General features: G+C 39.3%; 1 protein-coding gene across 3 annotated transcripts; it reads right to left on the bottom strand.

Moving 5' to 3' along the window:
- Positions 1-1,090: 1,090 nt before the first annotated feature.
- On the bottom strand, positions 1,091-20,269 carry LOC135940144 (membralin). 3 transcript variants are annotated; one of them, XM_065484912.1, is made up of 15 exons: positions 20,194-20,269; positions 18,825-18,947; positions 18,279-18,583; positions 17,644-17,945; positions 17,089-17,279; positions 16,984-17,030; positions 16,880-16,927; positions 16,427-16,562; positions 16,136-16,379; positions 15,864-15,954; positions 13,622-13,679; positions 10,343-10,426; positions 5,278-5,410; positions 4,115-4,214; positions 1,091-2,309 (listed from the first exon to the last, which is right to left on the bottom strand). In XM_065484912.1, the coding sequence occupies exons 3-15, from the start codon at positions 18,519-18,521 to the stop codon at positions 2,067-2,069; spliced, it is 1,920 nt and encodes a 639-aa protein (XP_065340984.1). In that variant the 5' UTR covers positions 18,522-18,583; positions 18,825-18,947; positions 20,194-20,269; the 3' UTR covers positions 1,091-2,066. The 3 variants fall into 3 exon arrangements, with proteins under 3 accessions (XP_065340984.1, XP_065340985.1, XP_065340983.1); XM_065484913.1 differs by lacking the exon at positions 20,194-20,269 and having other exon boundaries at positions 16,136-16,370; positions 18,825-19,048; XM_065484911.1 differs by lacking the exon at positions 20,194-20,269 and having other exon boundaries at positions 18,825-19,047.
- Between the last annotated feature and the right edge of the window lie 33 nt (positions 20,270-20,302).

The following is a 20,302-nucleotide window of genomic DNA, read 5'->3' as shown; positions in this document are numbered from 1 at the left end:
AGAAAGATTTTTGACTAAAAATTAGCAACAATGTAAATTGAAATATCAGTGGTAAGATGACCAAATATATAATGTTCTGTACGTTCTTGATTATTTTATATCTGGAGCATCGCATGATTTGGGACTTTTTGAGCCAAAAGTTGTCCAAAACTGTCTAAAGAGTCAAAAATCATCTAAATCCCTTGCAAAATTCTATCCTTATAAATCGCAAAAGCTTTTTCGTCTGGAAAATATTCGATACTTTAACGAAATAACCTTGTGAATTCCAAAAATTGAAGTCACTGATAAATTTTTCCATTCTTGATTTTAAAGTGGAATGATACTGGGCAACAATTGAAAATTTTTTGAATTGTTGGATGCCATAAACAATTTATCGATAAACAATTTGTTCAACAATTTGCAATAGTAAAAAAGGAACTTCCTACAATAAAAATTCAAATTTTGCCAATTTTCTCCAAAATTTACAGTGCTTGAACATATTTTCTTGGCATATTTAGATTCCTCTCGTCGAGATCTGTTCAACGGTGTATGTCACTTATTGGGGAAACTTTTGGTTTTGAAATTAAATCGGATTTCAAATAAGGAGACAGCCATTACCATTTGAAAAGCACGGTAACTTTCCAGCCAATTTTCTCAAAAAATTACAGCGCTTCTTAGGTAAATTTAGGCTTTAACTGAATCCTAAGGGATGAGTTTATGCATTGGCAACAAGCAATTTCCAGGCTTTTGCAGTATCATTTCTCTTTTAAATGCGATGCATTTACGAAAATTTGGCTTGAGGGAGAAATATTTTTCTTGAATGGAGTTTTAAATACATTTACATACATAAATCTTCAACCGTTATTATTATTTGTGCTTAGCAACAATTTTAAAATTGTTTTCAAAAACCAACCGGCGGATCGGAATTCTTTGCAGTTGTGTTGCAGGCAAATGACAAGGCCGTGATGGGTCCAAACGAAATAGCTGCTGTCCAGTGTGACGATGTTCTAAAATATTTCTATTTTCTACCCTTATCAATCATGAACCTATTTTCTTGCATTTGAAATAACAATTAATGATATATGTAAAAGGTATGTAAGAAAAATACGTCTTTGTTTTTGTGGGCTTGCTTATCCTAATATTTCAAAAATTCTTAATGACAAAGACAATCACAGAGATAAATTTAAACTCGAAAATTTCATCGGCATCTCCAACGTGGCTGTTCTTCAATGGATCCTGGTTTGCATAAAATAATGAACATTATTTGCTATACATAACAGCAGAAACAAAAAAGTAACAATAAAATCAACAACTAAACAGACGTTTTCGAAGTATTTCAGCATCATCTCTTTATTTCTTTCAGTCTGATTGTAACGGATAGCAGAAACGTCTTTGTTACAGGCAACAAAGTTCACAACTTGCTTCTATTTTAAGTGGGTCGCGTCGACTGAATAAATCAAGGTACTTAAAATGGGTTTGCAGGAAGTCTACGTGCTTTGATCGTCGCGTCTAACGCGAAACTGGTGAGCCGCAACACTTTGGGTTGAAAATTGCACTCTTCAATAACATAATACGCGGAGAATCTTAAATAAAGACAGCTGACAAATCCGAATTACGCCTTCAGAGCCCTGATTGAAAAAAAATTAGAGCAGACCTTTCTTCCGTGTTACAATTTCCTTTAAAAATCGTTACGTAAGTGAAAGGTAAAATTATTAGTGAGGAATATTTGTATCTGTGGTTGAGCAGAATACTGCCGTAAATCTTAAAATTAAGTATAGAAATATTGCACCTTAAATGGGATGATGTGGTCATTTTAAGTTCTACAAAATTAAAATCTCGGGTCTGCTCCGGCGACGGCTACTGCGGAAGAAGTGACAAAATGATTTTGACTCAAGTCGGACGCACACGAAGAATTCTTCCTCACAGGAAGAAATCACGTGGCCGTCGTCTCATTGATAATTATTTCGATCAACAATTAATGTACCGGCTATTTACAAAATAACAGCAAACAAAACGGAGGCGTCCAATCGCACACTTATCACAAAAACACGCAGCGTTTGCAATCTCGACAGGCGGCGACGCACGGATCACTCGGTCCTGGCCGCCTGTCCACTGTCGTCCACCGTGCTGACGCTGTCCTCCGTGTTGCTCGGCTCCTCTTCCTCGTCATCTTCTTCCTCCTCGGTGTCGGGCTCGGGGACCCTTGGCGGTGGGTGCGGCGCCTCGGCCCCGCCAATGTTGCCCGCGTTCCTCAGCAGAATGTGCTGCAACTGCGCCTGCTGCAGGATCAGCGGCAGCTCGTAGTGGTGGAAGAAGTATACCATCGAGTGCTTTGACAAAAGAAACAAAAATCGCAGATGAAATATATGAAATTTTATTTTTGGAGAATATTGTTAGATTGGGAACGAATGCATGGCGTTGGAATTTGCAAATCCTGGAACGATCTGCCACCGACGAATTTTCCATCTTTTTGCTAGCCTAATTTTGCGTGTTGGTGTGATGTCATTTTTAAATTTTTTTAACCTGATTTAGGACAAGACAGAAAATATTTGGCTTTGTGCGTCCAATTTCGCCTTTGTTTGTACATAAATTTTGATGACAAATATTTGATTAAAGATCTTGAATAAATTTCCTAGAGAGAATAAACCAAGAAAGAATTTAAAAATCATGAAATTTTTTAATTAACACGATTTAAATAGATGTGTCAACCAGCCAAGCTGCGCCGCGCCAGCTCAGAATAATTTGAAATCATTAACGAGCAGTTAGCAATTTTTCTAGACAAAGTCTGAAAATTATTGATTTTCGGGGAGAGTAAAATTATTAAAAATCAATCGATTCGTCTTGCCAAATCATCTACCTTTGAAAAATCACCTAAATAGAACGAAAAATTGCTTCAAAAATCGACTTTAAAAAAATTCTCATATTATATCTCTGAAGAAATTAATTCATAACTCCAAAATTACCATCGAGTTAAAAATAAAGGTTGTTTAAATGTCTTGTAATCAGATAAATAAAACAAAATATCAAAGCGTTTTCTTGTATGTATTAGGTGATGGTAGTAAAACGTTTTTCCAGCCAAACAAATTACATGCATGAGTAAATTTTAGACAGTTGACTGAAATTTTGATCTTAATATAATTTAAATAACAGAGTGAACCTGATTTTGATCCTCTCAATTAATTAGAAATTTCAAGAAGTAAAATTATTGTTTCCGCCGATTTTGGAGGGAAAGATAAAAATAAATAATAGTGTCAAACAAATTTAACTAAAGGCGTTTCTCAAACACACTCCAATGAACTAAACTACGACAAAGAAGAAAGTGAGTGCGTGGATATTTGCTAGGAATTCAGCTTTGACAACTTTGTTTGAACTTCAAACAAAGTTTTCATTAGCAACTAGATTTAAGTTCATTTCCCGCAGTATCTGACAGGGAAAATGTTCTGGTCGCTGCCATATTTACTTTAGGAAATGCGATTGCTGTGCTTCCTTTGAATTACAGAGAAGGTATTTTTTGCTTAATTTTCACGAGAATTTACTCTAAACAGACTTCTAAAGTCCACAAGTATATGATAAAATTATTTAAATAAATTATTTCACACTTTTCCTTGAAATTTGTCACATTCAGAAGCGAAAAAGGCCACACCCGTGATTTTTGGCGGTGTTTCAGCTGAAGGCACAGCGAGTTGGGGAAAAAACTGCACGCGGCCGTCCAATCTGGAAAGTTAGCGATGCAAGCGGCAGGCCGAGATTGCATGTCACCGCGCGTGGAGGCGACGGGCATATTGATTATACCATGGAAAAGTGTAATAACTAAGTGGGAACTAGCACCGACCACCACTTTATGTACTTTGTGTCATTAAAACTTTGTAATAACAAAATTTAATAAGGTGCAAAGCGACGGGCGGATCTTTTTCATTACAAGCAGGCGCCGGCATTGATCGCGCGCAGATTTCAAACAACTCGTGGCCGGAATGAGCCAAGCATTAGCAGCGGAAAATGAGTTTTTCCCTGCTCGGTTCTCGCTTACTCAGACCGGCGAGTTCTTGTTAATCTTGCCCGCGCGGAATTGTTATTTTACGACAGGGGAAGCAAAGAGAGCGAGAGAGAGAGAGAGAATTTCGCTGCTTTTTCTCACCTGGATGAAGAGCCAGGAAGTGACGAGCGCCAACCCGCTGTACTGAGCGTTGAAGCGATAGTGGTAGGCGTAAAACGAAAAGTGGTACAAGTAGAAAAATCTGAAACAAAGATTTTACAGATTAAATCTGTGAATGTATTTTTCCTCGTATTTTTAAGGCAGCTCAAGAGGCAAAACGTGAGCATTAAAAATAATATTTTTATTGTACGGTCTATTCATGGAATTTGATGAATATAAATTGCACGATTTCGAATTATTCAGCAAAAGAAAGTCATTATTGTTGTGAATAGCAGTTTTTTTCATTCAGGAGGATTTTTTATTTTGCTGAAGCCAGACATCAGGAAATTAAAGAAGGCAATGAGCCCAAGTAAAATTTACTCAATTAATAAGGTACTAAAATTTTCCTCGTTTCTACAATGTTTGGATAGCCATTTAAAAGATTACCACGTAAAATTGAAATTAGCTTCGGAGTTTCATACACAATTTTAAACAGAACTCTGTGGCTAGGTTGCCCGTTTGTTTAATTCATGTTACGTGCGTTGATGAGAGTTAAATTTTGAACATGGAAAGGAACAAAAGGATTTCATCCTCGTTGATTGAAGTTTTTTCAATTTCAATTTGTAATTTAATTTATATTTTATTTATCATTGATAATTTACTGTCAAACTTATCTTAATCTACTTACTGATCGAGTAGTAAAAAAACGTTTTAAATAAACGAGGATGGAGACCCGTCAAAAAGGAAGCAAGCATACATTGAGTGGTACCCAATTTTAAAAGATAAAACTTTTAAACTGAAATTTAGCAGTAAATTAAAAACAATTAATTATCCGAACGAACGGCTAAAAAATAAAACGCGACACCCCTCTGTCCATATCACACTTTGTTTAATCAAATTTCCATCGTCAAACGCAACTGTTTGTCGCCAATGGGGGCGCGCTGTCCGATTTGCATAAAAATACCGGCCTGAATACTAATGCCTGGGGTGTGCATCGGCTGGAATGATTACTCGCGGGCCGAGAGTGATGCATGCCGGAGACAGGTGCAAAAACACGTGCCCGCGTCACGTGTCGCCCGCGTCGCTCGTTCGTTTGCTGACTCGCTCACTGTCAGGGCGGAGCACCACGCCCTCGCCATTGTGAGCGACGAGCTGCAAAAACGTACCTGAGCCAGTATCGCTTGGTGACCGGTGTGTGGCAGCAGATTGCGTCGTATTGGTCGGCCATCCACACGATCAGGATCACGTAAAAGGCGGTCGTTGTGTCGCTGAAGAACTCGGACATTATTGCTTCCATTCCTGCAACAGAAAATCGGTCACGTTACACGTTACACATTACGACCGTGTCTAAATTTAGCCCCCAGGGCTGCCGAGACTTGGGGATGAACAAATTTTAGATGCTCAGATGAGTTTCCAAGAGTTTTCTACACGGAATGAATGAAGGAATTCTATCAGAGTGGAAAATTAATTTAAATCATGCGATTATTTCACCCGTGAGCTGCACGGAATAATGAGGATAACGACTCATAATGCAATGGCTTGGCTGATTTGACTCGTTATTTCCAAACAAAATCCAACACAATTTACCTGTCACGACGTAGAGCAGAAAATGAGGGGAATAATTACGAAAAATTATTTAACAATGATGTTTTCGTCTAACGAAATCGTGGGGGCAAAATTGCCCAAATGTGCAAATGGAAAATTATTAAAATTGGTGTAAAATAATTCCTGTTTTTTAGTTACTGACTAAAACGGATTTTTAGTTCATGTATTGCAGGTGCAGGGAGAGCAGCCGAAATTTGGTCCTGATGAGCAAACCCGACTCTCTGCATTGACACAATCAAAAATTTAGAAACCATAAATAAATGGAATTTACACGTAATGCTCAGTGTTGACAAATAATGCGCTATATGATATTTAGATATTAATTTAGAATCTTTTTGCAACAAATTATTATGGGTGCCTAATTATTTTTTTTTAAATTGCTATTAGTCATTTCTCTTGAAATTTATAAATTTAGTTCAATGTTATTTATTTTTATGTGAGAAACTTTCCCCATACATGCCCACACCCAAAACCAAAATATCACAAATTCTAAAAAACAAGAGAGGCTTGTTCAGTAGTGAGAAATCATCAGATCTTCGATGGTGCGTTTGTTCCAAAACTGGTAATTCCCGAATAAAAATAACATTTCACATCTCAAGTGATTGTGTTGTTGTGAGATTTCTTCGCGCTGCTTCGCCGAACAGAAGGAGCGTAGCTGCGTATGTTTTTCGTCGGAGAGCAATTTATTTTCCTGATCCCACTTGACAAACGAATTGTGTCGTCTTAATTCATAACGAGCCGGAAATCGATAATGAGCAGCGAGCGCGCTGTCGAGTTTTAGCGCAGCGAGGAGCAGGGAAATCAAACGCCAGGCCGAACGAATCCCTAGAGCATGCACGTACCTTGCTTGGCTCAAAGATTACGCGCGGCGGCACAAACATGAAGAAGTGAAGAACCGAAGCGAAAACTGAGAGGCCCACAATCAGTCGACGCCTAATTTGCAAGCGACAAGTGCAAACAAAGTGGAAAAGAGACGTTACATCAAAACCAATGCGAGGATCTCCAGCAGAATTTCGTCTGGAATTGAAAACTCGAGAGCTGCGATTGAGTTTCACTGTCATTTGCTCTCGTCCCAGCGACACGGGGGGTTCTGACAGGCAGCTCCTGTTATTCCTCTCTGCTTCTTTTCTCCTGCCTGCTGCCGACGCCCACACTCGCTCTTTCAGATGCTCCTTCCACGTCGCCGTGCGAGTGGGCAGCAACACCAATAACTTAAGAGGTGATAAAATTTTCCTTGTATTTTTGTACTCTTCCCTCTCCAACCCTAAAAATATGAAATTCTTCTAAGAGCTGCGACAGTAGCTAATAGCTTTGAAGCGATTCGATGAGATTGAATGTAAGCGCCAGGAAAGAGTTCAAGTTTGAAAAGTAACCGATCATCTGGATGAGTGGAATAAACATTTCGCTTGAGTCGATTGGTTGTCAATCTTTAACCACAAAATCAATCTGATTGTGAGCAAGGTTTGGCTATATATGGAGTGCAGATATGAAAATCATCACTTCCCTGTCATTATTTCTATAAATGAAGTTCAAAATAAGTTAGAATTCATCCGCAACTAGGGGAAGCATTCAAATTCATATTTTTTCGGTTCGTCAGAGTGGTTGCTGGTAATGTTCAGAAAATAAATATGTTTTTCTAGATTTTCTCAAGCTGGTTTGTGTACATTTCCTGTTTTGAACAAAACTTGGATTTTTAAGTTTTTCCAATTATAATAACTGCTTTAAAACTTCATCCATTAATATTTAATTCGACGAGAATGAAGTACGTTTTAATTATCATAAAGAGATAACAAAACAAACCTCGAGCGACGACATTTTAACTAAGATAATTTGTCCGGTTCATAACTCGAAAGCAATGCTAGAAAATTTTTGACAATAGTAGCTCAAGTTTCCATTGCTAAAGTCTATACATTTGATGGAAGAAAATATTTGTTAGGGGCTGTCAGACCGCGTGGGTTTTCCTAGTCAGACATGTTTATTTGTTATTGAAATCTATTCAACAACGTGTGCTGGCTTTTTAAGGAAATTCCCCTTTTAGCTAAATAAACCACGGTTTTCAGTAGGCTGACACCACTTGAAAAGCAGGCAAAATTTGGAGCGGATTTTCTTTTCTCAGAAATGTTTTCGGCAACCGGGGGCATTTTTAGTGCTGGTTCTAATTTTAGAAAAGATATCTGATATTCCTCAATATTGCAGCATAAATTCACTTGTAGATTTTTTCGGGGGAAATAATTTCATTTTTAATTGATTAGCCTATAGGAAAGGACAAAACTTTAAAAACTTGTTTGTCCTAGTTAATAGTTACTTTGCAGATAAAAAAACAACAATTGAGTATAGGAATAATTATTAAATGATGCTTAATGGCCAAGTTCACGCTCACGCGGCATTCCTGCAAACAGTGCCCAGTTGCTGACCGCGTGCACTCTTAATTTGCAGGCAATCCAATTGGCGGTTTCGGGTGGCAACGCGCACAGCGGAGCACGACCACACGCGTGCCTAGAGCTGACATGCTAATTATTACGACTGGGGTGCATTTTGCGTCGCCTCGTATTTCGGCTTGCGAACACCCATTGATTGCAGCTAGCTGCTGGGAAATATTTCGCGGGTAATCGGATTACCCTTCGACGGCGGCGTCATTGTTTGCCTAATGCGTCTCGGCCGGAGGGTGACGACACATCCATTCTCTGCGGGACACGCGGCGAAAGGTGAAAAAGGCCAGGCGCGCGAGCAGGCAGGCGGCCGAGCGGGCGGGCGGGTGCACAATGGGAGGGTGACAGGCGTGAATGTGACCCCGCACCCATTAACCCTCCAGATAGCTTTACAGAGAGTGTATTAAGGCTGACATGACTGTTGCCTGCCACGGCGAGAGGCGCGCCGGAAAAATAAAAGCAGACTTGTTGCAAACCGAAACTAATGCGCTGCAGGGATCAGGTGTTTCCACGGGGCCGGGGCCGCCGTCTGATCAGCTCTCGTCCCTCCCTGCTGAGCGATGGGATATTTTCGTGCTCCGGCCGGCACTACTTTTATGTCAAAAACGGTAATCAAGTTATGGTCTCCGTTGTCAATCTTAAGCTCCAAGACTATGTGCGTCGATGTCGATGCTTCAGAAACATGGACAATGCCTCGGGAGTAACAGAATTTTTGAATTATATGCTGGGGAATAAGGGTTCCAACATAATTTTACAGAACCAGAAGAGAGAAGAAACATTTTCTAGAGAGCCTGGAGAACGTGTTTTGAGTGTTTGTTCAAAGAAATTACTCCATAAATGAAAAAAAGTGAACTTGGAAACTGGGAACACTCCTCAGGCACCCAAACACTAACAAAGAGAGTCGAGAGAGTAAAGTTTTATCCCGCCGGAGTCGCTTTGATCCGTAACATGACGTTTTTTTAGTAAAAAAGGTAAATGCGGATATTTTCTTTTCATCAGTTTTAAATGATAGAAACTAAATTATTTCCCATTTTAAAACAGGTTTTGATACAGGCGAAAATTGAAAATGATTTGCATTCTTAGCTTGAGCAATCGGTTGTCGGAATAGGGTGCTTGAACTATTTGATTTTTCAAAAAGTGTTTCTCAGAAGAGCATTAAATTCAGATTTCACCAATTTTCTTGAAAAATATACAACACTTGACCATTTTTCGAGGCAGATTTCGATTCCCTGGTAACGATCAATCCAACTGATCAAACATACTATGTAATAAAATAAGAGATAAATATCCCAGAAATCAGATCGATCGAACTAATTGAATTCCGATAATTAATTCGGAGCTTTTGTCGAGTTTGGGAGTGGGCTTGGCAAAATCGTTGGCAGCACGGCACATTTAGAGGACAGAAAAAGGGCGTGGGGCGCCGACAGCACCGTCCTTTTCGTATTGGCAAATATGGAGACGGCCCTCGCCTGCACGCCGCGTGCTCTTTGAAAGCGATCGAGCAGCTTTTTCCCGGCCGCTGCAGCGGCGAACGGTGGCTCAAGAAAGCAAGCAAGCTCGGCAAAACCAATCAATTGCGGAAAGAAAAACTGGTAAATAAAAAGATGCCTGACGAAACACGTATATATTTGCGGCTGTGTTGCAAGGAAGAAAAAAAATGTCCGGGAGTTTGATTGGAAACCCTTAAAATAGAGGGAATGTGCCGTCTGCGCTGAAAAGTAAAAGTTGCCGGCTGCTGTGCATGCAATCGTGATGACGATCAAAGTTTCAGGCTCCGAACGAAAGAAGCAATCTCGAGCAACTTTACTTACTTTGCTGGCTGGTCCCCTGCATGCTCTGTTTCCCTGCTCTGATTGCTTTGCTCCGCAGATTGCTTGCTTCTCATCTACTCGCGAGGGACCTGAGCAACATTTGCCAGTCCACTGGCACATCACATACTCATTTTTGCCCGCTCAGGGTTGCTCGCCCGCCCGCCTGCTCGCACGCACACACACACACACATGCATACACACAGCCTGCTCGTAAACTCAATATATTTCCGCACGCACGACAACGCTCGCCGGTGAAAAATTCTGTGAGCTCCTCGACCGATCGCAATTTCACTCTTGGTAAATTTTGTGGAAGGTATTTTCCTTTTTTTCAAATCGATTAAGAAGCCGACGGTGGAAAGAACAGGTTTGGGCAGGTTTGGACTCACCGACAAGAGCGAGGATGACGGTCAGCAACGGCGCCGCTGGAAACGCAATGGTAACGTTGAACTCAAGCATTTGCAGAAGGTCCACTGAAACAATCGGAGACAGATTTTTTATTGCAGCTTCCCCTGTTTGTTTTCATTCTAAATTTTTCTAAAGAATTAAATAAAAAAATCACGTTCCATGCCTACAGCTTTCTTTAAAAATGCTCAAGTAGTGTGCTATGCTCTAAATCAGCTGTCACTATTTCTCTGAAAGAAAAAATGCTTGTTTACCAATTCCATTCCATGAATAACGAATTCGAAATTATTTTAAGAAAACACAGTTTACTGATTTTGACGTAGTCAATTTTTCGTGTTGATTGGAAAATAGTTCCACAGAGTTATGTGAAAATTTGATCCAAATCCTTATCATACGTATATTTTTTCGTGTAAAATAGAAAAACTCTCCCGTCCTAGGAGCGCAGAAATGCGCATCGCTCAACAAAAACCCGAATTTATTGCTGACCATTTCTTGCAACAAGAAAATTCGTGTTTGGTTGTTGAGCTATGCACAAATTTTCCGCTACTTAGACGCTCCGAAGTGCCAATACAGAGTGAACCGCAGACTGGTTGTGCCGCTTGAGATAAATTTAAAGACACATGTAAATTTGCTATTTGTTCAAAAATTATTCCAAAATTGTTTAAAATTGAGTGGTTTAAATCCAACCCTGATTTTTAAAAACGCTGTTTGCTAAAAAAAATAATTTCCTGAAGTGACGCCCTTTCCATTTTTAATTTATTACTTGAGATAACATAAATGTATTTATGACAAAGTGTGAGAATAAACAGAATATGTAGCAAAATAAATTAATAAATTGTCAAAGTAAGTTATGCAGGGCTTAACTCTAAAATCGTATATTGAAAGGTTAATTTTAGTCTTTGCAACAAGAGAGCCAAGTGGCTAATTGGCAATGCCAAATGACCGTTTCGCTCCGCAGCCGAGCAATAAAATTGGCATGCACATTCCAGCCGGCATGCAGATCAAAGCAATTGGCTTTTAGGTGACTCCCTTCAAGTGAGGTGCTGCGAGAGGAAAAACGAGCAAAAAGTGGCGGCGACGGCATCAACGGGACCGCACCAATTGGGTACCCACGCAACACAAGTGGCTTTTCACGGCAGATTCAGCGACTACTCAAAAACTGCAGGTTGTAGAACGAGAGAAGAGCGAAAGAGATGAGAGAGAGAGAACGCGCAGGGCCTCTCTTGCTGATAACAAGCTCGCAATTGAAATGTTTAGCAGCTTTTGAAGCAAAGCCCCATCTGGCCGTTGCCATGGCTGCTCGCGGCAGATGCGAGCGGGTGTGCGAGAGGTAGACTTTCAAATGTGTATCATGGCAACACCCGGCAGGACAAATATCCGGACATATTAACTCAAATTCCTCGACGGACCGCAATAACACTCGCACCAACGGAATAAATTCTCGGCCGGAGGGGATCGAATTCACCTGCCTCCCGCCCTTCTCTCTGTAATGAAGTGAGCCTCAAATTATTTGCGACACAAGAAATCCTCCTTAATCCCAGTGCGCAGCCCGCTCTCACTCTCCGGCCACGCATTATGAAAAGTCGGCCGGCAGTGCGAATCAAAACGCGCCGCACCGATCAAACGGGCTGACCGCCACGGCTTACGCTAACGCCGCCCGATTGATTTATAACACGCACCCGATGCTTTTTGTGCCGGAATAACAATAATTGTGTGCGATCGTGTTGTTGTGACACCTTCCCATGGACGGCGAACGCGCAAACAAAATAAATTCGCGCCACTCCCGCGACGCCTTTGTCGATGCCCCCTTTATGCAACCTGCACGACCGAGGCGACGCGCGGATTGCATACATCGGACTAATTGGCGAATTGCGAAACAATCGACCGCTGATTACGGTTTGTCGGGGGCTGAATTTGAATTTCTCCAGGGGTGTATTCGTTGAGAGGCAATGACAGAGACGTGGGTAGGGGTGCATATAATAGTAAATTCTATACATCATGATTAAATCCCCGAAATCATTGGTTAATTTAGATTTGGTGGTAAATTTAAAATTTGACGAAATTATTAATATTTAAACATATTATATTGCCGGGAAATTAAAGTATTTTTGTTTTTGTTTTTAAACTGGTCCCTCTTTGCTGTCGGCAAAAGTGAGTCAACTTTTCCTCAATTTTTTCCTTGACTCTCAAAACCAGTTTTTGATTGAAAACAGCACCAAAAATTAATTAGCTAGCTTATCTTGGTAACTAATAATAAGCACCAAATTATCAAAGCCTCCATTGCGTCCTTCGTTGTTTGTTGCGCATGTTTTGCAGGGACTGCATTAAAACGAGGTATAACAGTTCATTGAGTAGATTTGAAAAAATAAGTGGAGAAAAGGTTAGAAAAGCTCTTCCATTATAGTAGCTTTTTGCGCAGAGCATGAAGTTGCTCCTTGTAGTAGGCTTTAAACCACTCATCGCTATAATAAAAGCTAATTTCTTTCTTCTGCAGACTAAGTCAATATCAAGCATGACTAAACGCTCAAATAGAGTATAACGCAACGTTTAGATATTGATCATTACTTATTCCTTTCAAAAAATTACGTTATAATTTTATCCACGCTAGAAATATTCAGCAAATATACATACACGATCCTTAAAAATTGGATATTTTAACTTAACTAGCAAATAATATCACAAACGTCATAATTCTCAAACTTTTTAAAATACAACTGGCAGTTTTTCTTTAAATTTGTTGAATTTGAATTAGACTGTAATACCGGATAAGAAAACAAATATATGCCAAAAACTAGAAAGCCCGGCTCTATCAAAGAAGAAACTAAGAGTATGGGCCTGGGTAGTGACTATCAATTCCACGCAGAGTGGAGACATTCGTCAAATTTAATAAAATACCTGTGAGTGTATTCTTTTGTTTGTCATTATGTAATTAAATTTGACTTCTCGTAAGAGTAGGGGTATTACAAAATGGAAAATTTATATTTAAATTGGCTGCGCGATGGCTATTTGTAAAAATATTTTAACCAGTCTTGTAAACTTGTTTAAGGGTAATTTGAATTTTCTAATTTTGAGCACAGCAAAAAATGACTTAAATCGCGTCGAAAAGAGAACCGATTTTATTTTGATGTCGTTTATTTCGAGAGGCCAACTTGACGCCAAATTGGCAGTAGTGTAAATTTTTGCGTAGTGTGATGATTTTTTTCTCTTTCATTAATATTGCTATTGCTACTACAAGATGATATTAACTCAAAACGGCAACTTACCAATGAAGACGAAAATCTGGTGGTGCGAGTACCTGAGCAACATGGAAACAGTCACCGTCTGCAACAAACAAGAGGCGGGCGATTAAGTTGGCACATGCACACAAACATTGCAATAAAAAGTGCTCAAATTGAAAAGCCCCGCGGTGGCTACTTTTGAAAGAAGGGGCGGCGGAAACAAGCGAATGCATGATGAGTGGTAATGATAGTGGTATTTGCACACAAACCGAGTGAGTTATGAATGGTGATTACCAAGGACCCTGTAATTAGAGCTCGTTATAATCAAGTGACATTCACATAATTTAATACCACCCACGGCGGCCGCAGATCTACGGGGTTGCAAGAGCAACGGCGGAACAGCCAGCCATTCAGCGCGCCAGGCGGTTTTTTCCTGGTCAAATGACGAAATTGGCTCGCGGCACGTGCTCGAGTGAAAAGAGAGCCGCGCTTGATTGTGGCTTGTCTCGTCAAAGCTTTTTTGGACCCCCGACAAAGTGAAAGGCGACGAATTCGCCGTACGTTGCGGATTCGAAGAAAACAGGGTTAATTTATTGAGAGTAATTAGTTTCTTGAGAGCTTGGTGGCCACTTAAAATCCATTTTCACGCCCTTATAGCGGTGCACGCTAATCAATTTGTTCACTTGACACTCAAGTTAATTTGAAACTCGAGCAGCAGCGGCGAGCGTAAATCATGCAAAACCCCTAATTCCCCATAAGAGCGAGATGGACATGGGGCTAATTTGTGAAATCTGACGCGCGCACCACCCAGACACTTTCGGTCATATTTCGAATTCGCCACTAGTTAATTCAACGTGTGACGGACTCTGCAAAGAATATTTCCTCTGGAGCACTAAATAACTCTCCCTCCCAGCACTTGACGAGACTCATTACGAGAAACTGTCCCATCGAGAGGAAAATACACGGAAGTCTTGATTTTTATCAGGATTCATCATCCTTCAAAACTGAAGCATAAAAAAATATCGTAATTGAGTTGATCTTATGTGTTAAAGTTAGATTGTTAAAGGTAACATAACTCAATCACGTTTGTATAAAAAGGACTGAAGAGATATGATGTTAAAATTAAACCAAGGACTAATTTCACATTTTAAAAATGAGATAATGAACATTTTTCATTTTAATATGCATTTAGCCTATCTAAATGTTTTTGCAGAGTAGCAAAACAAACTACAAGTCTTTTCAATTGCACTTTTCCAATATCTTGCATGCATTATTTGCACTTAATTAGGTTTGGAATTATTTGTTAGGACAAAATTTTAAAATTAATTACTCAACGAAGCGGCAAAAATTTGCAACCTATATAACCGCTAATTTTAACTTTTACTTGGAAAGAAATAACAAAATTAATTGCTGCTGCGCGACAAATGGTAAAAATCGAATGGTGAACAGCGGTAAAAACCAGATAGCATGAAAATTAAACTCTGGTGTTTTTGAGTCTCAAAATCTTCCAAGCGTCTAAAAGAAATGAAGCCTTATATCTCGCTTTTTGTATAGCAGAGCCAGCGTAATATAAACTGCGATTGGCTCTTGCGCAAATGCTTGAGGACTAAAATCAAAACTGAAAAAGGTGTTCCAAAACGTTTGGTTTTTTAATTTCTTCATAAAATCAATCTAGTTATTTGTTTTCTACGCAGCATGATTCCTGCTTAACTCTTTTCTTGCATGTGTGTATAAGTGTCACAAGAAAATTAAGTGTCTAGCGGTTCAATTAGAGATCTTGGTTCAGAGGCAAAACCAAGGTAATCATTCTTCCACAGCAGCTAGTGGCTCGGACCAAAAACGTAAGTGAAGAAGTTAACCATCCCGTTGGCTCGCATTGTTCAGGCATTCTCAGGAGTTTGAAAGCAGTGGCAGTGGGAGATATTTGAGCAGTTTGGGTATCTAATACTGGCTGCCAATGTCAGAAATGCCATAAGGTGGTTAATTAAGAGACTCGAAATGCTTGAATATCTCAACGGGATGGGAGGCGCACCGGCGCTGACTCGCCACTTGCTGATTTTCGCACATTTCCAGCGGCTTTAGGGACAATTGTCTCATGGTCTGTCATTTCAATAAAAGACCTTGGTGAGGGGAGGCGAAAAAGTTGCCAAATTCGGCCCAATCTACTATGCGGTCATTCGGGCCTCCATGTTATCCACTTGGCGGTGATATTGGGACCTGGGACCCAGTAAGCTCATAACCCACGGGAAGTGCTGAGCAGAGGTTAAAAAAAGAAAATGCTACTTACAAACACCATCATGACAAGGAAGGCAGCTACGTAAGATGTTCGGGCCATCCACATAGACACAAATCTGTAGTGTTCCCCAGTGACGACATTCCTACAACGAAAGATCCAACGTCTTTGATTTACCAAGTTTGCAACAACTTTTGTAACAGGCTCATTTCAAAATATCAAATACAGACTTAAATTTTGGTTTAAAAGAAGGGATAAATTATTTTAATAGGTAAAATACAATATTTTTAGCTACAAGCTGATCCCCTTAAAAAATCAACAATTACCTGAGGAAACCTTTGTTGTCTTCCTGCTCAGCCACCATTTTGATGCTTGACATGAGCATCTCATCATATCCTAAAAATTGGTCCAGCAGAAATCGGCTGAAAGCATCGCCGAAACATGGATTCTCCACAGTGTCCAGAACAACCACCTTGACTGGGATGCCCAGCTTCTGTCGCACGGCTGACGAGAGGCGCAGGAATCCGTATTCCAGCGCGTACTCCACGACATACTCATCTTCTGGCAACACTGAGAGAAAATCAGCACTAATTATGACTTTAGTATGACCAACTTACCAGCTCTAACTATCTTTTCAACATCTGAGGAGGGTTCAAGTAGTGGAGCAATCATTCTACTCTCTTGGTCTTCACTCGAAACTGCAGAAGCCAACGTTTCATTCACGCTTGGCACGTAAGTAGCTATATCTACATCCTATAAATAGATGATAATTTAAAAAACATTTCTCAAGTATTTAAAGTTGGGATAAGAAAACGTTCACAGGGTTGCAAAAAACTGACAAGTTATTGTTTACAGAAAATGCAGTTTCTTTACCAGAATATAAAGCTGCGGAATTATTCCCCTATAACATCAAATTTTATATTTTTGCTGGGGAAAAATAAAGCAAATCACTTCCAGCATTTCATGGGCAAACAAAATGTAACAAAAAGTGGTGAAAAAATCATAGATTGAGAAAGTGCAACCCTGATAATTCGTGTTTTTGTCATTGACAATTTAACTTATATTTTTACCTCTTCTAAAATGTTTCTATCTGATATGGGATTACCCATCACTTTTTCCTGCAAAAAAGTAAGACTTGAGTATGTCAACAAAACCAGAAAAAGGCACCACAAACCGATTCTTTGTGGGGAGAGTTAAGTTCAGGTACTTTTCCAGGGTGCTCTGCAAATAAAAAGGTTCAATTGTTAGTAATTTAAAATTTGAAAAAATCTGAACATACTCTTAGTGCTTGAAAGTATATTTTCATCTTGCTTGAAAAGCCTCAGTTCCTCAATGCCGCTTGGCTTTATTGGCAAAAGCTCGTCTGACTCTATTCTTGTTGACTCGGTAAGGTTGTCTTCTTGTCTAATAGACTCTCCCTCAGGAGGAGGACTCTCCTTCACATCCTCCACTATGGAAGGCTCGATTTTACTGCAAAAAATATTAATATTAAAATTTTGCCTTATTTACAAAATTATTGTTTGGCTTGAATGGAAAATAACTGGATTTTTTTAGTCTAAGGGGAGGAATCAATTAATAATTTAAATTAACATTTAACATAACTGCTGCTCCTCTATTACAATGTTTTTGAAAAAATCGGTAAATAATTTCCACACGATGGAAATTCATTTTAGAACCGGCTTAAATTTATACAGTTAATTTACAAGATTAAGATTGAACAATTATAAAAAAACCCAAGATAGATTTCTCATTTTCTTGCTCAGTCAGACAGAAATTTAAAAATTACAAGCAATCATTTTTCATTTCTAATCTAGACATAGAAAAATATCCTCACTCTTCAGTAGACAGCAGTCTCATAATTGACCATGAGTCTTCTACAGCCACTTTTTGAAAGGTCTTGCTCTCAGACTGGAATGGCGTTGATGAGGATTCAGCAGGAACTGGTGTCACGGTGGATATTTCGATTCCACCAGGCACCTCCTGCAGTGTGAAACCTGGCTGGGATCCAGGACGTTTTATCTCCACTCGGAGTATGCCGTCTCTTGGCCAGTCATTTTGCACGTGAGCTAAACAATTTGATGGATTTCTCGAGAAGACTATGTGGATGTAAGCCAACACAAAAAAGGCAAGCAGAGCCTGTAAAACGAAACAAGTTGTTAGTTCAAGTCAAACCTTAAATTAAAATGATATAATTCCTGAAAATGTATTTAATTTCTATTGAATAACTCCTGTTAGCAACTTTTAAAACAATAAACAGGACAAAAAGTAATAAAAAGTTGAATAGCAAGAAATTGATCAAATTTTTAATTTTAAAGTGTATTGAACAAGAACAAAAATCTTAATTCCTCAAAATTATCTTTTCTAAATGTTTCTGTCCACTCAAAATTTTCTCCCTAGCATTTCATTCAATGTCAATGCCATCAAAAAAGAATTTTCGCTGACAGCAAGTTAATTCTGCTGGTAACTCACTTTGATGAGAAAGAGGAACTCGATTAGTCTTCTGACAGGCCTGGGAAAGGTTCTTGCATACGCAAGGGCGGCCTTGAAGAAAAGGGCATGGAACAGTCGATCTCGCATGTTGAACAAAGGGTTCTGATTATTGTTGTTGTTGTTAATGTTCCTGGCCGTGCGAATGTTGGCGCCAACCGCAGCTCCCAGGGGCGGATTGCTCCGGTTGCCCCCGGCCTGTTCCGGTTGGACTTCGACGGGCATGTTGATTTATTTGTTAGCCGAGCGCTGGTGTGGTGTATCAGGTGCACTCCATTCTTAGGATACTGAAATGAGAAGTTCCGCAATTAGGTTAAACGTCTCAGTACAAAACAACAACAAAGTGGCGCGGAATTGTGTCAAGCGATTTTGAACCTGAGAAATCGTCCGGACAGTAATTTTCCGAACAAACGAAGCGATAAAAAATATGATGTGTGAGGTGCTTAGGTTTGATCGAACGATTGAAGGCCAAATTAACTGGAACAAAGCCGTAGAAGTGCAAAAACGAATAATAAGAGCCCTACTTACTTAATTGTGCCTTTCGCGAGCTCCCTGTCCGACGACGACGCGGACAGCGGGCGACCTTCAGCCAGGACACTTTTCCTGTAGCGGTTGAACGTCTCGGGTGAAAGCCTTAGTGACCCTGGAGAGCTGTACGTTTTAATTGAGTTAATTGTAACAACTCAGTACAATGGTATTATTTTCTCGGTCAGCCATATTTTGCACCTCTCAGGCCGTTCTCTGTTCGCTTCTAAACAGCTGCCCACTTTCTGCGGAGAGTTTTGAATTTCAGCGGGAAAAGCACGAGCCCAATGATTTCTATAGTAGCGGTTCGTTTCTCTTATTATTTAAGTTCGAAACATTTCCCCCGGTCCCTCATTCCCATATCTAATAATGAATTTAAAGGAGGAAGTACATAAGAATGTAGAAATTATTTCGAGAATGTAAAAAATAGGAAAAATAGGTGACTTGAATACCTCTTGGAGTTCCGCAGTTTCCTACCCTTCTGGAAATGCGTTTAAAGACGAATTATTTAAGGAAGGATTCTTTTTGCGAGGAATTCCAGTAATTCCACTTAGCTCCTTGTCAAATTGATAAGGTAAAACCTCATCTCTTGTCAATAAAAATTCAAGATCTAGTAGATTAAGGTACAGAAACGTAAAAATTGTCATAATTTTCATTGGATTTTTTGTCTGCTACATATTTTATAAATAATCAAATAATGTGGCTGTTGTTGGAGCCCGTCTTGGCTTTCCATGAAATAGGGAACTGCGACGCCAAACTTGTCAGAATAAGAAATTCATTGAAAAAAATCGAATAAAATGTTGGGTGACGAGGATTAATTACGTTTAAATTTCATCACGTAAAAACCAACCTCTTGTCATGGGACATTCCTTTCATAAATATTTCCTCATCTTTTCTTATAAATGTTTTCATATAGAAGTTACTGATAGTTGTATAATAATATTTACTGCATTTCTTTGCTTACTAGTATGTATCGTTTACTCGACTGTATCAAAACCCCTTTATCACTGTCCCAAAAGCTGCATGTTATAAGAAACAAAAATTGTAATGAAGTTGTACACGGTGGTGGTGTTAATTGTGAAATAAAAATAAATCAATTAATAATTAAAAAGCAACCTCGTGTTTGACATCAAACCATATGATACAAAAAAGTATCAAATACCTGAAGCGAAAAATTAAAATAATTAAATTGCGCCTTTTTAAGAAAATGATGAAAAATAAAACATATTATTTTCCTTTAGCATGCTTATGACAATTGATTATTAAATCCGAGCGGATCCAGCAAAAAGTGATTTGTCTACTACGATACACTCGTCCTCTCCTAAAAAAGGGAAAAGTCTAAAATTTCACAGCCAATAGTAAAAAATCTCACCGCTCTACTTGTTTCAGTGCAAAAGTCGTCACAGGAAAGGATTTAGTTTAGTAACACATCCTTTCGGTATGGGATTTCTTTATGAAACTGACTCTATGTACTGTCAAAA

The sequence above is a fragment of the Cloeon dipterum genome, chromosome 3 (genome assembly GCF_949628265.1).
Source record: "Cloeon dipterum chromosome 3, ieCloDipt1.1, whole genome shotgun sequence".
In the NCBI taxonomy this organism is placed as follows: Eukaryota; Metazoa; Arthropoda; class Insecta; order Ephemeroptera; family Baetidae; genus Cloeon; species Cloeon dipterum.
Note: the sequence above shows the minus strand (reverse complement) of the source record. Positions and strands in the feature narration are given on the sequence as shown.

What these genes read in the sequence shown, in the direction of transcription:
- LOC135940144 (XM_065484912.1), bottom strand. Translation starts at nt 18,521, where the DNA reads ATGCCCGTCGAAGTCCAACCGGAACAGGCCGGGGGCAACCGGAGCAAT. An exon ending in ACTCTCCCCACAAAGAATCG is followed by an intron (nt 16,928 to 16,983) that starts GTTTGTGGTGCC and finishes ACTTTTTTGCAG; the next exon opens with GAAAAAGTGATGGGTAATCC. An exon ending in ACCAAGCGATACTGGCTCAG is followed by an intron (nt 4,215 to 5,277) that starts GTACGTTTTTGC and finishes TCTTTGTTTCAG; the next exon opens with ATTTTTCTACTTGTACCACT.